The sequence below is a fragment of the Apus apus genome, chromosome 17 (genome assembly GCF_020740795.1).
Source record: "Apus apus isolate bApuApu2 chromosome 17, bApuApu2.pri.cur, whole genome shotgun sequence".
NCBI lineage: Eukaryota > Metazoa > Chordata > Aves > Apodiformes > Apodidae > Apus > Apus apus.
Genome location: NC_067298.1, coordinates 939,510 through 955,491, shown reverse-complemented (window position 1 = coordinate 955,491; position 15,982 = coordinate 939,510). Strand labels below are relative to the sequence as shown.

Here is a 15,982-nt window from a genome sequence, read left to right as displayed (position 1 = left end):
TGGGAAGGGGTAAGAGGAACAGGCCCTTTCTCCAGTGTAAAACACTGTTTAGATCCAAAAGAAAACAAACAAACAACAAACAAACCAACCAAACAAAAAAAAAACCAAACCCCAAACAACAACAGCAACAACAACAACACAACAAAAAACCCAAACAAACAAAACCCAAAAAACCCCACCAAAACACAACAGAAAGGGAGACATTTCAATTCAGCAAACTTCTAGAACAAGAGGTTTAACACATCTTAGAGACATCTACTTATTTTTCCTGACATTTGTTTTCCACTAAACCAAGAAGAATTTATAAAATATTTTACTCCTGTCTGCATTCATGCCTCAAAAACAACTTCATCCAACTTTTTAGTTTCAACTCCAAGCCAGTTGTCATCACTGCCAGAGCCAGGCTGAAAGCACTGCAGAAAATCCCACAGGCTTCAACCAAACCAAAATCTACCCAATGACTGCAAAAGCCAAAAATCCCAACCACGGTTCCCAGCTGGGAATATTCTCAGAAACCTTCAGAAGTTGTGACTTGTGCTCACCTCCTGCGTGCTGAGAGCACGTAAAAGCAGCCAACCTTCTGTGAGCTCCCACATTGAACCTACAGGGGATACAGACCTGAACCAGCTTTGAGCTACCTTTTTTGCCCAGGGTCTCAAGTTTTAGACTTTTGGCTTTGGCTGTCCCAGGTCTGGCCTGTTTTTTAGTCTCCTCCAGGGTTCCAAGAGAGGCCAGAAATGGTCTGACCACGATGATGCTCCATCCCCTGCAGCTCCCTGCTGAGGGACACAGCGGTTGCTGTGGGTCTGCGCAGGCTTGAAGAACAACTGCAGCAAGAGCATGTGAAACAAATCCATTGGGGGATATTAAATTCAAGGACAGCCCTGTCAGCTCAGGAAGTCCTTGAGATACTAATTGCTGGGAGCTGGGAAAGTAGAACGGGAAAGAATCATAGGGTGCTTGCCTTGTTCTGGCGCTTTTATCTAAGCATCTCATGTTGGCTCTGTCAGAGACTGAACCTGGGGCCCATTGGACTTTGGTTGGAGCCAGGTCAGCCACTGCTGTGCTCCTACACTGCCCAAGTTTTCCTTAGCATTTTGCCAATTTTTTCTCTCTTTTTTTTTTTTTTTCCTTAATACCAGTGAGTTAGGGTTTTTTCCTGACTGCTGATCCTGTCTTGGGAATTCTCCCTCCCTCAAGCATAAGAATCTGCACTAGTTATGCAATACTCTATTAACATGGGTTTTGGAAAGCTTTCATTTCACCCAAAGTCATCTCAGACTCCTCCAGGACATGCACTAATTATTTTTTTTTTTCTGAGGCAACACAGAAAGTCTCCTTTCTGAAGAACTTCTAGACAGACTGGCCTTGACTGTTCATCTTGATCCTGGACTGACACAAGGCTTATCTTGCATGAAGCAACATCCTGGTTTTATTAATTTCTTTTACTTCTTCCAGTCAGTAAACAATGAGTTTACAAACCCAGCTCTGCAGGGTTTTTTGGAATGTTGCAGGAGGGTGGGAATATGGTGTGGGATGCAAAGGGAGCTCCACTTACTCACTTTCTCAGCAATTTGGCCAAGGAAGCCAGCAATAAACCAGCAATAAACCAGCAATAAACCAGCAATAAACCAGCAATACAAGCAGACACATCTTTGTCTGGACTGAGGGCATCTAAGGAAACATCCCATCAGAGCAGAGAGGCAGCCCAGGCAGTGGGAGATACTATTCAGAAGTGATCTAGGAAAGCAAATCACTGAGGGGAACGAAAGCAAAGGCGTCTGGCCCAGGAGAAGCAGGAAGGTGGGAGAGTTGCTGTGGCTGCCCCATCCCTGGCAGTGTTGAAGAGCAGGTTGGATGGGGCTTGGAGCAGCCTGGAATGGTGGGAGGTGTCCTTGCTCATGGGTTGGGGGTTGGAAAAATTAAGGTCCCTTCCCATTCAAAACATTCTGTGATTCCATGATTCTCTTCTGAAAGTGTGGCTGCTGTTTCCAGCAGACTCTGGCTCCAAGATACACAAGAAAGAGGAAAACTATTCTTAGTCTCCATGAGACAAAAGTGTTCGGGGAAAAAAAAAAAAAAAGAGGTTAAAAAGACAATTGCTTCCTGTTTAGGGCTGGTGCTGTGAAGAGAGATGCTGCCAAGATGCTGAGGGCAGGACAGGAGCTCAGTGCTGGTTACAGCTCCTGGGAGCAGCCCTTGGGAGAGCAGGAGGACAGGAGGTCTGCCTGGCGCTGTTGGATGGAGGCATCTGGGGATGAGACAAGAAAAGATGCTGTCAGCTCCCAAGAGCCCCCACACTGGGCCAGGAGGTCCATGACCTGGTTTCCTGAGGGAGGAGAAGGGAGTTGGGCTTCTGCTCTTCTGGGATTCTTGGTGCCTACAGGATTCAGATTGAGCTCGACTCTGCTGAGGTTAAAAGATTCCAGAGTGTCTAAGTGACACGTGGCTCTAAGGAGACAACTTGCCAAGTGACTTGTAAAACCAAAAGACTTGGTAAAATAGGTCCAGTTTCCACCAAGAGAGCAGGCTCCATGGCAGTCATGGCAGGGCCTTAAGTCAGACTAAAGGGCCCACTAGTTCATCTTCCAGGTGCTTTGGTGCTTCCACCAACAAACTACATGCCAGAGGTTAAATTAGGAACCAATCCATACACACCAGAAGGAAAACCACAGCATTTGCTTTCATGAGTTAGTCAAAAGTAGTTCCCCAGCACTGACATTTTCCATGACATTAAACAATTTCAAAAAGCAAGACAATTGTCATTAGAAATCAGCTTAAAAGGCAAGTTTTTCTAGTTAGGAACAAAACACACTGCAATGTTTTATGGCATAGTTTGTGTGTCTTCTGCTGCACCATTCAATATAGATGATGGAGCTCACCAGCTAATTACCCTGACAATGAGCTTTCCTTCCCCTTGTGCTCTTTCCACATCAGACAGGCTCAAGGAAGAAGACACAGCAGTTTTCCTCCTAAAGTCACAGCCTGAAGGGGTAGGAAGGAACCCCCGTGGGTGGATTCACTCTCACTCTCACCCAGGATATTTTCAGCTCCTCTCTGGCAGCCAGAGAGAGAAACACCCAAAGGAAAAATAATCCCAGTAGAGCAGGTGACACACCAAGGGATCATTTAATTACTCATCAGGGCATTAGTTGGGAAGTGAAAGTCTAATCAGGTACATTTAAGGTATCTTGGGGAAACAGGGAATGGGTCTGAGGAAAACGGGGAAGGGGTCATAGGAAAACTGGGAGAGGGTCTGAGGAAAACTGGGGATGCCTCCCCCAACAGGTCCCGTGCCTGGGGCTGGTCCCAGTCTAATCACAGCCCGGCAGCCGCGCGGTGCTGGGGAAGCTCTTCCTCATCCCCAGACACTTCTCCTGGTCGATGTACAGGGAGTTGGCTTTGATGGCCAGGTCGTGCTCCAGGGCTGCCCTGGTGCGAACCAGCACTTGCAGCCTGTCCTGGCTGTCTCTCAGCTGCTGCTGGAGGGTCTGGATTGTCTTGTCAAGTTCATAGACCTCGTTGACCAGGCTGGAAAAGAGCAGGAACCCCCGTTAACAGCCCCCTCAGGGGTGGTGTCCAGCAGGTGCTGCTGACGGGCCCCTTGGGCTCAGGGTTTCCCCCATCCCTGGGCTCAGCCTAACTGGACCCCCCGTTCCTGGCAGGGATGGGCAAGCCGAGGGCAGACCCCTCCAGCCCTCATGGGGAGGCCCAGGGAAAAGTCCAGCCCGGGGGTGTCACCAGGCTGAGCCCAGGCAAGGGGCAGAGCTCTCTGCACCCACCACGGGGACACCTGCTCCTGGCTGCTGGTTCTATCAGCACGTTCATGGAAGGGGTCGTTAGGGAAACAAATCAAGACCAATTTTGCCCTCCTGGATGGTCCTGAGCACTCCCCCCAGGGACTCCTCAAGGCCCCCCAGCCCTGTGCTCCTGCCTCACCAGAGCTGGGGGTTGTCCCGGCACAGCTCCACGTCGGGTCTCCGGGTGCGCTTCTCCAGCCGGGTCTGGGCCACTCTGAGCGCAGGATCGTGGTCTCGGATGCATTTTCGGATGGTCTCTATGCTCATCTCAGTTTGGAAGATCTCCTGCAGTGTCTGGTGCAAAAACAAACACGTGCATCAATTAAAAAACACGTTCTCAAGTGACCACAACATTCCCTGCAGGAAAGACCAAGTTCCACAAGCGCAGCCTGGGCTCAGGCCACTGTCCCTGCCACACGTGGAGACACAGACCCTGCAGCAATTTCTCCTCCAGGAAAAGCCTCTCTTTGCTGTTGCTGTCACAGCAGAGGAGGCTTTGGAGCAGTGACAGATCTGTTGAATCACCAGCTTCCCAAAATCACTGCTTGCAGGAACTGATCCTCCATCAAAGGCAGCTACTGGGGGAAGGTTCTGAATGGGTCCTCGTCTGAGGACGTGGCCCCAGCCCGCAGAGCTGCCAGCCCAGCCTCCACTCAGGTCATCAGTCCCGTGTCCAGCACTTTGCAGCTTCCCCTGGGAAGAGTGGTGCTCAGCACTGACCTCCACTTCCTCTGCTTGGCCAAGACACGGGTGCTCGTGCAGCCAAGACAGAGCACTGGCCCTGGCAGCAGGTCCTGGGAGGAGAACCAAGTCTGCCAACCCCCTGCAGGCACCAAACCCCAGCAGAGTCTCTCTGCAGGGCAGCCAGAACTTCTGGAGGATCTACCAGGAGATGCAACCAGCACTGGCACCTCCTGTGAAATCCCCTGGGCTGGGATGCACCAGAAAAACACAGTCTCCCTTGAGATGGAGCTACAGTGCTAGCTCATCCCCTTCCAGACAGAAAGTCCCCAGTTCTCTGAGTTTCAAACAGAAAACTAAGCCATAAGCAGCTTCCTGTGGCCACTGTCCCTCTGCTGGGGCCAGGAGGGTGTTGTCGTCACCAGGAAGTGAAGGTCCCAGCCAAAGAAAGGGGTCAGGGCTACCTTGGCCAGGTGGGTCTGGATCTTGCTCTTGGCATTGGTGGTCTCTGCCACGCGGTTGGTGAAGGCAACGTTGGCCTGGTTGAACTGGTGCCACATCTGGTTGCTCGTCACCTCCAGCAGGGTCTGGATGTCGTCCCGCAGCTTGGCGGAGGCCGCCCGCTCCCTCTGGGACAGGAGGATGTTGGCATCTGTGAACTTGGCCCACGACTCTGGCACCGAGATCCTGAGGGGACAGGAGAGGCCCCAGTCAGGCCGTGCTGCTGGAGCTGGAGCTGGGCAGGGATGGACCCTGCCAGGGAGCGGCGCGGATGAAACGTAGAGTCAATCTACGCTGCTAATTTGGCCCCAGGAAAGTGAAACATCTGGACACCGTTTGCTCAGCAGCACTTACCAACCCATGACATGTCCATGAAGACACCTGTGATCCTTACGAAAGCTCAGACACCAGGTTCCCCAGAAAAAGGGAGGTTTTACTCAGAGCCCAAATGTCCCCGTTGGAGGCAGCTCAGTGCCCAGTGATTCCCAGCATCCCCACCACCCACAGGCTGTGGTCACTGCCTTTTGCTCACACCTCATCCCAGTTTCCCACCCAAGTGAAGGGGCAGGAGATAAACTCCATCTCCTGTCTGTGTGCTCAGGATGAAGTTCATGCCTGTGCTCTCGTCCAGAACAAGGGCAACAAAAGGCCGAGTTGCCACACGAGCTCCATTTAAAACACGCTGATCCTCAGCACATTTCACTCCCCTCTGAATTTCTGGGTAAATCCTTTGCAAGTCACGTACCTGTTTCAACATGTCTGAGCTCTGCTGTGAATAATTACTCCAGCGCTAGGAAAACGGCACCAACCTGTGCCCCCCGAACCCGCGGGTGTCTGTGCCACCAGCAGATTTATTCCCTCAGCCCTTTCCCCCTTGGGCCCTATCTCTGCAAGTGCTGCTTTGGGTCATGCCCTGAAGAGCCAAAGCCAAATTCCTGGCACCCAACAGCAGCTGAACTCTGTCCCAGGACCACACTGCTCTTTTCCTTGCTCTTCTGTGCCACTTGGGCTCTGTGCCAGGCCCTCTCCATGCAGGAGGGAACCCCCAGACGTGATGTGGACGAAGAGCACTCAGCCAAGCACTGACACAGCTTTGAAGAGATGTGTCACCTTCAGGAGCTGCTAGAGGTGCTGAACTGAACCACGTCCAGGCTGATCTCTGAGCTCTGACAGAGCCTGTCCTGAGGTGGGGCTCACTTTGCCCCTCGGGATGTTGGGCACCCAGCTGGAAGCAGAGGGTTGTGCTCCCTCGGTGGTCACTGCAGAGCAACAGCCCCTCCGAGGTGGGTGTCTCGGGCGGGATGGACGTGCCACGCGGAGACACGAGCTTTGGGCTGGCTGGGGACAGCAGCTCCTGGCAGGGACAGGCCCTGCACCCCGGGACAGCTCGACCTGCACTCACGTGGCATCGACCTGCTCCACCCCTCGGTAGTAGCTGATGCCATCGGAGGTGTTCCTCAGCTGGTGGCACTTCTGGTCGATGCTGTGGGCTGTCTGCTTGTTGGCCAGGTCCCTCTCCACCTCGTGCTGGGCCGCCCTGTTGGACCTTCAACACACCAAGAGCCGCGTCCCCGGGGCTGTCGGGGGGATCGGCTTCCTCCCCATCCCGCTCCCGCAGCTCCCAGCAATCCCTGCCCCTTCCCAGGGAGCCTGCAGGGCTTGACCCCTGCAGGGAGAGGTACAGGGGGGTCTGCTGGGGCTTTTCATCACCCCTGCAGGAGCCCACCCGCCCTGGGCGGGAGATGAGCAGCTGCTCCTCACCAGAGCTGGCCTTTCGCCTTCTCCAGGCTCCGCCGCATCCTCTCCTGGCAGGACCTGATGACCTCCACTTCCTGGGCAAAGGAAAGCACGACCCCTGCGTGTCCACACTTCATCCTCCTGGTCTCCCTCGTCCCCTCAGCCCCTCCAAGAACCTGCCTGCTTGTCCCTCTGCCCCAGGCACCCCGCAGCGAGGGCCGTGTCCCCAGCCGCCCGCTGAGCCTGTGCTCAGGGAGGGGACAGGAGGAGCTGCAGCCCCAGCCCCGGCCTCTGCCTTCCCTTCTGGGGGTGACAAATACTGCTGCAGCTTGACACCAGCACCACGGCTGGTGGGTCCCACTGCCTGGGCAGGGACAGATCCTGACCTGGTATCAGCGGGCCTGGGGGCTCCCTGCCCCAGCAGCATCTCACACCCCCAGCCCCAGATCTGCCCTCTTTGCTCCCAACACACAGACCCTGCTCCCTCGGGGCTCGGAAAGGCAGGACGGCCCCACAACGTGCCCGAGAGAGGGACACGGGATCCTGCTGTGTCACACCTGCCGGTCAGGGAGCAAGGCTGCAAAACCTGCTGAGGCCCGTTGAGGCAAAACCAACTCCGAGGCACGTCCTGAGGTGCCCGACTTACTGCCAGGAGCTGCTCCTCCACCTCGTCGCGCACCAGGTCGATGCCCAGCCTCTTCTCCCGGTGCAGCAGGCACTCCTGAGCGACCTGTTGGGGACACGCCACCGCTGCTGGCTGAGGGACAGGCTTCCCTGGGGGGACGGTCCCCATCCCAAGTCGTGCAGGAGAAGGAAGGGGAGGTGGGCACAGAGATGGCAGCAGGGAGAGAAGCAGCAGGGCAGCTGGTCTAGCCCGGCTGCCACGTCAGTGTTAAATCGACTCGAGGGAGCAACGTGTCCCTGGCTCCATGACAGCTGAACACGGGGACCTGAGCCACCCCTGGTGCTCTCCTCGCCAGACTCTCATAGTAAGGCGTGAGCTCCTGCCTCCAAAACCAGGATTGTGGACATTTCTAGAAATCCTTGGCTAAGCAAGCACGGTTCTGGTGAGCTCAGCGTGAGCTGGTGGGGGATGCAGCAGATGGGCAGGGATTTGTGGTCACTAACTGAACTCACGGCCCCTTCCCAAAAGCTCTCTAGGCCTCGGGGAGTTGCACGGACACAGGGAGAGGCTTTGGAGGCTTCAGGTGGTTCAGCACAGGCCACAGTCTGACACGGGGCTGACCTGGAGAGGGACCTCCGACTGGGCCAGGGCTCGTTCCAGCCCTTTCTTCACGTCCATGAGCGCGCTGGTCTCCCCGATCATCTTGTCCAGCTCACAGCACAGCTCTGACTTCCAAAATCCAATATCTTGGACTCGCTCTCCCAGGTTTTTGGTGCTCTCCTGCTGGTTTTCCCTTGTCTGCTGGTATTTGTCGTGGACCAAGCAGGAGGTGTCGTCTCTCAGGTTCTCCGCATCCCGCCGGGACGTCTCGGCCTCCCTGTAGCTGCTCAGGTTGGACTGGTACCAGTCGTCAGGCGTGTAGCGGGTGCAGAGGGTGGTTCTGTTGGCAATGGGAGGAAGCCTCGTGCAGGAGGGTGATCCCTGGGAGTGGCTGAAGAAGGGAGCCAAGGTTGGGTTGGTGGCAGCGGCTTTATAGTAGGCGCTGGGCTCCCAGGGAAGCCTGGAGCTGTGCGGCAGGGGGCAGGGAGGGGAAGGGGTCTTGTAGCTGTAAGCCATGGTGTGGATGGGAGGCAGGAACGTGGTGAGTCTGGATCTGGGATGGGCAAACGTGGCCGGCAAGGGAGAGCCAACCAGCCCCATCCTTGAAGGCTGCATCTCAGGCGGGTGTCCTGCAGAGAGGAGACAGAAGAAGACACCTGCCCTCAGCCAGCTCCTGCTCCCACGCTCCTTCTGACAGCACCACATGCAGCTGATCGTGCCGAGGCACCCACACACCCCTGCACAGCCCTGCACCTCTGCACAGCAAACCCCAAATCCTGACAGCATCCCCAGCACCCGTGCAGATCAGGATTTGGCTTTGGTTGGTGTCCAGCCTTGGGCCTTGCCACGCAGAGACACACAGCTCGTGGCTGCTCAGCAGTGACAGATCTCCTGCCTTTGTTTTCCTGAAGCCTGCCAGTCCAGGGAAACTGCCCTTGCTGATCCTCTGCTGCTCATGTGTTTCTCCTGCCCAGCCCACCTGCTGGCCCATCGTGCTCCAGGTGCCATTTGCTCTTCCCAAGTTCAGCCCCGACAGCTCTGGGCACACGGCTGCTGCCAGCCCAGCACCAGCTCTGGGCCAGGGGCTCCATCCCCAGCAGCTCCACTGGCATCAAGTGCTCGAGGTGAGCTGAGCTCTGCAGCCCTATGTACACATTGGAAACCCCTCCCCACCTCTTCCAGACTAAGAAGAGCAGCCATCTCCTGCCTTGCAAAGGAAGAGAAATGTCTGTGCCTCACCTGATGCAAAATAAATGTGCTCAGAAAGGAGCTGTCCTGCAGTGTCTCTTCAGAGTAACTCGTGAGCACCAGCCTGGCAGCAGCCCCGGGAAGAACAACCACACAGGAGATGCTGTTAATGTATAAGAGCTGCAGACACACTGTGGGTGCTGTTGCTCTTGTCAGGTGGGGGTGATCAGCAATTGGTGTCAGAAATGCAAGGCAGAAGGCCCCCAAAAGGCAGCCCAGCACACCCCACCTGAGGACAAACACTCCAAGGGCATGTGGTGCTGGGGATGAAGCTCCTGTAAGGTCACCAGTGTCACCCACTGGCAGAAATAAGTCCCAGTGGCTGTTGTAGCCAGCTCTGGTGCAGGGACAAGTCCTTCCCCTGGCACCCTCCTGTCCCCACTGCTCACAGCCTGGCCCAGAGCCCCAGGAGAAGGTTAGGACACCAGAGTGCTACAGGATAGGACAAGGGGAAATGGCACCAAGTGACAACACAGGAAGTTCCACCTCAACGTGAGAAAAAACTTCTTTCCTGTGAGGGTGACAGAGCCCTGGGACAGGCTGCCCAGGGAGGCTGTGGAGTCTCCTTCTCTGGAGACTTCCAAGACCCATCTGGACACGTTCCTGTGTGACCTGCCCTGGGTGTTCCTGCTGCAGCAGGGGGGCTGGACTTGATGATCTTCCAACCCCTCTGATTCTATGATTCTAAGATCTCTGGGTGGGAGGGGGGTCTGACATGGAGCACGTGCTAAGTCCCATTTGTTACAGCACAAAATCAACTGTATTTCTTAAAAAAATGGGCTGTTGGCATGAAACAAGCTGCCTTTCATTCCAGAACGAAGCACCCACACAAGCAGCCCCATGACCTGAGCCCTCATGGCTCCTCCTGGGCTGCCCTGGTCAGTGTGTGTGTGAGCCAAGCTGAGAGAGGCTGCCTGATTTTTGCAGCCATGAAACTCTTGGGACAGTTTCTTTCCTGTTAGTCACCTCTGCAACAGGTCCCACAAACCAGCCCCTTCAGCCCTTCTGCCCCTGCTCGGGAGCAGCAGCTGCCCCTGCCCTTCCCAGGCCCCTTCACCCTGGGAAACAGCCCTTGGATGGTGGGAGACGCCTTCCCTGGTCCCCCCCAGAGAAATGGCTCCTTTTGGATCCCGACAGACACAGGGCTCAGCAAGGGAGGAGAAAAACCTTGGGAAGGGCCCATGGGCACCTTTCCCTGCATCTCCAGCTGAAAGAAACACCCCCCGTGCAGCCCCTCGGGACAAGCCGTGCCAGGGGACACTGCCCCCGGGACACAGGGCGGGAGCCCCCGGCCACCCGGGCTGGGCACGTGGGTGATCTCAGAGGTACTGGGGGCACCAGAGAAATACCTGCACTCCAGCCCCCCCTCCCAGTTACAGCACAGACCAAGGCTGCGGGGTGTGGGTGCAGTCCAGGGCTCTGGGGCTGCCCTGCTGGAACCAGTGGCAGTGACACCAGTGGCAGGGACCAGGGGAGCGTTGCCACGGGCACTGGGTTCCCAGGGTTCTGGGCAACTCCCTGCAACCACTATGGCAACAGAACGCAGCCCTTGGGCAACCCAGTGCTCTGGGTGGGCAACCTGGTGACACCCCTGGGCAAGAGAATCCCCTCATGGCTGCTTAGGTCCTGCCCTGGACAACCTGCTGCCCACACTGGGCAACTCTGTGCAGCCCCTGGGCATGGTAGGGCCACCCCTGGGAGCCAAGTGCCACCCATGGGCCAGCTAGTGCTCCTGAGGGGCAAACCAGTGCCCTCACTGGGCAACCCAGGGCCAGCACTGGTTCTCCTGGGCCAGCCCGTGGCCAAGCAGAGGTCTCTCCAGGGCAGGCAGGTGCACCAGGGTGAGGAGATGGATGGTGTCCCCAGGAGCCCCATTAGGTCACATCCTCATGCAGCACCAGCATCATGCACCAGCCACCCAGTGACACTGGGAAGGTTTCCTGGGAGAGGGCCCTTTCCCAGAGATTCCAGGTTTAGCCTGAGCAAGGCTCTGGAGCAGGAGGAGCCCCGTGGTGGTGAGCGCAGCCGCTCCAGCCGACCCAAGGAGGTTTCTCTCCAGATCTGAGTACCCGATCGGTTCTGCTGTAAGGACCTCTGCACTCCACTTTATCCAGAGAAGACACTTTCATTTCTTTGTTTGACCACTTCAGATTAACTCTGAGCTACCTGCATGGCTCAGCAAGACCCAGGCTGGCACATCTGTCTTCCCGCAGCCTTTCCTGTTCCCTCTCATGTTCCAAGCTATGGCAGCTGGGGACCCAGACTGCACCCAAATACTTTCCAGCTTGTCCTGCATGCAGTGACACCCTGCCCCACTGCCTCTTCCATCTGTGCACACACACACAGAGCTGGGCTCCTCGAGGAAGCCGTGTTGCAGCTGCTGCCAATGATCCGACAGCAAAAATAGCTCCATCTGTTGAGTACATACAAAGCTTAGCAGACTTTGATTCACTTGACACGCATCTTCAGCTGGGTGAAAAAAATCAAGTTAATCAAACTGAAATAAAAAGTTCAGCACACAAGTTGTTTTTGTCTACCTAAATCAGATAAACTAACTTCAGCTGAAGCAAGGCAACTCCTGCCCCTGGGCAGGGCACACAGAGCCCAGGACCAGCCCTGCTCTCTGGTCCTTGCACTCTCCCAGTCTCCATCCACACCCACTCTCACTCCCTGTCCCGAGCTGATTTTACTCAGATGAATCACTGCACGCTGAGGGACACCACTGATTGTTGCAGGCAACCACACAGTTTTGGAAGTATTTGCTAAATTAAGGACTAATAATTAAATGAGATGGTAAATGGCCCATGGGTGCTTTGCAGAGCACACAGAGCAGGAGTTCTGGGGAAGCACCCACACGCACGGGGATGCAGAGGGGCAGCAGGTGATGAAGCTCTGGTCCTGCCACAGTCTGAAGTAGCTTTTCAAGTGAAGGGGTAACGAGATACCTAAAAGGTACAAAGACACGAACTGGCACGGGCAAAACAGTCAAATTCACAAGCTAAGTCAGTCTCAGCAAGAAGTTATCAACTGCACCCAGTGAGCTGTCCTCACATCCCTTGTGCCCCAGGTACTGCACCCAATTTATCCAGGTAATCAAACTGGGTTCCTTAATTGTGACTGCGACTCCAACGGCAACAAATAACTAAAATCACAAACCTGCCTCTCCTGGGTCTGGTGGGGCATATCCAGTTTGGATGGACACGTGAGAACATGGATCATCCTAAAGCCTCAACCGTTTTAGCTCAGAATCAAAAAAGCAAAACCAGTGTGGAAACCCGAGGCGGGGGCTCAGCAGGGCTGCTGGTTTTCCAAGGCCAGGTTAGCCTGGCTGGCTGGGCTGGAATTTCAAGGGATACATTTAGATACCTAAGGACAAAATCTACTACCAAAAGCTGCCAGTCTTTTTGTTGCAGCTTTGCATTCTTGCTGTCTATTAATAAAGCCTTAGCTGGATCATAAGCTGAAAATATCCAGATCCAGATCCTTTATAGCATCCCTCATGAGCCAACACCTACCCAGAACATTCCCCAGTCACAGTTTTACGCCACTTTTCCATATTCCTCTCTCTCCTTAGACACTGTACCTGACTGAAAAGGATCAATTGTCCATTCAATAGCTGAATAATTTTCAAAAGTCACATTAATTCATGGAGGATTAAAAAATAATTAAGCTGTGCTGTCACACCCAAGGACAAGGATGCTCAGAGGCAGCACACGCTCCTGTCTGGCCCAGGGCTACTTTAGGGACTCCAACAGGCTTCAAGATTTTATCTATTTGGGAAACCAAAGCTGCCTCCGAGGGACAAGCTGCAGGTTCAGCTTCAGCTGCTGGCACAGTCCTGCAGCAGGCTCCATGTGGTCGGGAAATGTGTGAGATTTTCCAGGGATTTACAGGATTTCCCACATTCTGGTGAAAAATACGAGTTGACCATAAAACACAGAGGCCCAAGGACTCCTGAGGTGGAGCCTGGGCTATTTTGATTTCTGCAGGTGTCCCACAGAAAAGGATGGTTATGATCATCACTGAGCCCCCTCCCCTCTGCTGGCAGAGCTGGGATTGGAGGAGGAAGGCTGGGAGGTTGGACACCAAACCTGGAGGAGAGGGAGAGGAGACTGAGCACATTGGCAAGGAGGAGCTTTGGACATGGGAAGCTACTGTAGATCACCTGGGGATCTCGCTTCCTCTGGCAGCAGCCCCTCAAAGAGCTTGTGTACTTTTTCCACTGTTAGAGAAGCTCGAGTGTTTCTGCTGGCTCCTCCACAGCCCTGTGCAGCCCTGTGCAGCCACTGTCTTGCTGGTTGGACTTCTTAGAAAGCCCAGCTGCCCAGCCTGCTGGCGAGCACCTCTCTGCACTCTGCAGGTGGCCATGAGAGATGCACTGAGCAACACCTGGACCCAGACATCTAACTTGGGGCAGAGGAACCTGCACTCTCTTGAAAACTCCCTCAGTCCTTCAGCAAGACCAAACAGACTGAAAGTATATCCTCAAAGTGTTGGTTCCCAAAGACATCAAGCATAGAAAATTACCTCTAGACTCAGATGATCTTCACCTCCCAACATGATGCTCTTAAGAGAGAAACCAATGAAGAGATCAGAAAGGGGACTGGCAGATGAATTATTCAGTCCAACTATAGCAACATTTGATTGAGCTTTCCAAACAATACATGTGGCATGAATAAATCATGACAAATTCCTCCTTGAGCTCTCATGATGAGTCACAACCACCAAACCAGACACTCAGGGCAGGCCATGCTGCACATCTACAAGGTTAAGACACAGATAACTCACATAATCACAGCAATCATGATCTCAGAAAATGCAATAATTTACTGGTGACGTTCTCAGTGGTGCCCAAGGTCTTCCAGAAATAAAAAGCATTGATTCTGGGAAGAGTGTTCCTGTAGCTGCTTCAATACACTGTGGGGGGATCTGGGTTTTATTCTGTATTGGCCTCACTGCCAAACCCAAGACTGTGGGAAAGGTGAGATTTAAATTGCATCCAAAAAGCAAAGGGGTTGCTCATACCAGTGCCAAACTGGTATAAAATTCAACCAAGTGCACAAGCAAAGAGGCTACAAGCAAGAGGGGGCAGCCCTACATGCTGATCCACTGTCACATCAAAAATCTAGATGTCAGCATGAGAAATGATGAACACTCGCCCGGGGCAGAGGGTGCAGAGGATCACACAGCTCCATCTCCCTGGGGCCAGCCACAAGCCTGACAGCAGTTTCATTCTTTCAACCAAGTTTGCACAAGGTAACATTGTGGGGTCACCTCCTTGGCCACCCTCAGCACCCAGAAACCCTCCCCAGCTCGTTTTCCATGGTACATCCCATTGTACATCCCATTGTACATCCCTTTTTGACATCCAGCCCTTGATTTACTGAAGGTACAACCTCCCCACTGCTCCAGGGGCTGACTTCTTTCCAAGGAGCAGGCCAGGCAAAACCCACTCAGTGGTCTGATAACTGATGGAGGGAGAAAAAGGGAAATTAAACCAATTTCTCTATATGGGCCTTGAAATATCCCACCTGTCAAAGCATTTAACCATGTGCTGTTTATTAACATCACAACCAGCCCCATTATTTCACTGCAATTTAAACACAAACTCAAAACTGAGCTCCAGCATCTGAGATCTGCTGAGCAGGAGACAGCTCGTGTGATTGATGCTCCACACACTCTTTTGAGCTTAGCTGAAGTGAGTTACTGGTGGCCTCCCCATGCTCATACACACTCCTCATTTCTGAGCCAGCTGTGAAAGCAATTAGCACAACGAGAAGACTATCTTTAAGTCTGTGGGGCTTTTTATAGGTTAGTGTTTATTTTTGGACCTACTTTCTTGAGGTGAATTTTGGCAGGCTGCTCAAGGACTGGTTTATGTCATGACTGGCCATTGTTTAAAGTTTTTTATTGCTTTGGCAAGGACTTGGGTTGGAAAGGAGAGTTAATTTATTTTTTTTTCCTCTGTCGTGGGGTTCAGGCTACTCTTTCACAAACAGCCAAAGGAACACAAAGTCTGCAGACCTGATAGGAACGACCTCAGCTTCTGTCTCCTCAGGAAATAGCAAGGGCTGAGCACAATCCTGTTGTGGAAGTGCCCAGAAAGCTCATCTGGGAAAAACAAAAACAGCTTTCATGGAAATTGTTGAAAGAAAGAGAAAGAGAGAAGGCAAGAAGGAAAGGAGGAGGAAAGAAAGAATTCTCTCTGCTCACTTTTCAGCTCCCTCTGCAGCCCTGCCAAGATACTCTTTCCATGATCATATCAATACCCTTCCCTATAGCAGGAAACCTTTGGGAAGGAGGGATGTGCCTCTGCACCATCCTGTGGCACAAGCCCTCAAGCTCTCGCCACTCAGGACATGAGTGGAGAGAAGTCTTTACTCCCCAGTCAACTTGTGCCAGGTGGAAAAAACTTCAATTCCTGCCCTGTAGGGCTTCCCTATGTGGAGAAATAATATCAAATAATCCAAACAGACCAACTTCCCTACAGACTGCTGGAGCTCCAGAAGAGCAAGGTCCCTGTAGCAGGTCCATGGGTACAGCAGGCTGCTGGAGAGGTCTGTGGTGCCCATCCCCATGGCTACCACACTCAGCCAGCTCAGGGGGGAGAAAAACATCTCTTAGGGCTCAGTTACCTCAGAAAATACTCAGTAAATACTGCCCAGGGGACCTCAGGGTGCTGCAGCTGAACCACAACGATTTTGATGCCAGTTGCTTTCAGCTGAACTCTCCAAAATACAGGTGGCCTTGGCTGGTCTGTCCCTAACATTTTGAGGTTGACAGAGCCCTG

The 15,982-nt window shown here is 53.7% G+C and overlaps 1 protein-coding gene across 1 annotated transcript; it reads right to left on the bottom strand.

The window, feature by feature from the left end:
* Nucleotides 1-3,314: 3,314 nt before the first annotated feature.
* On the bottom strand, nucleotides 3,315-8,544 carry TEKT3 (tektin 3). Its single transcript, XM_051635222.1, has 7 exons — nucleotides 7,966-8,544; nucleotides 7,366-7,449; nucleotides 6,744-6,814; nucleotides 6,385-6,528; nucleotides 4,946-5,168; nucleotides 3,940-4,094; nucleotides 3,315-3,531 (listed from the first exon to the last, which is right to left on the bottom strand). Exons 1-7 carry the CDS (start codon nucleotides 8,542-8,544, stop codon nucleotides 3,315-3,317), a joined length of 1,473 nt encoding a protein of 490 aa, XP_051491182.1.
* Between the last annotated feature and the right edge of the window lie 7,438 nt (nucleotides 8,545-15,982).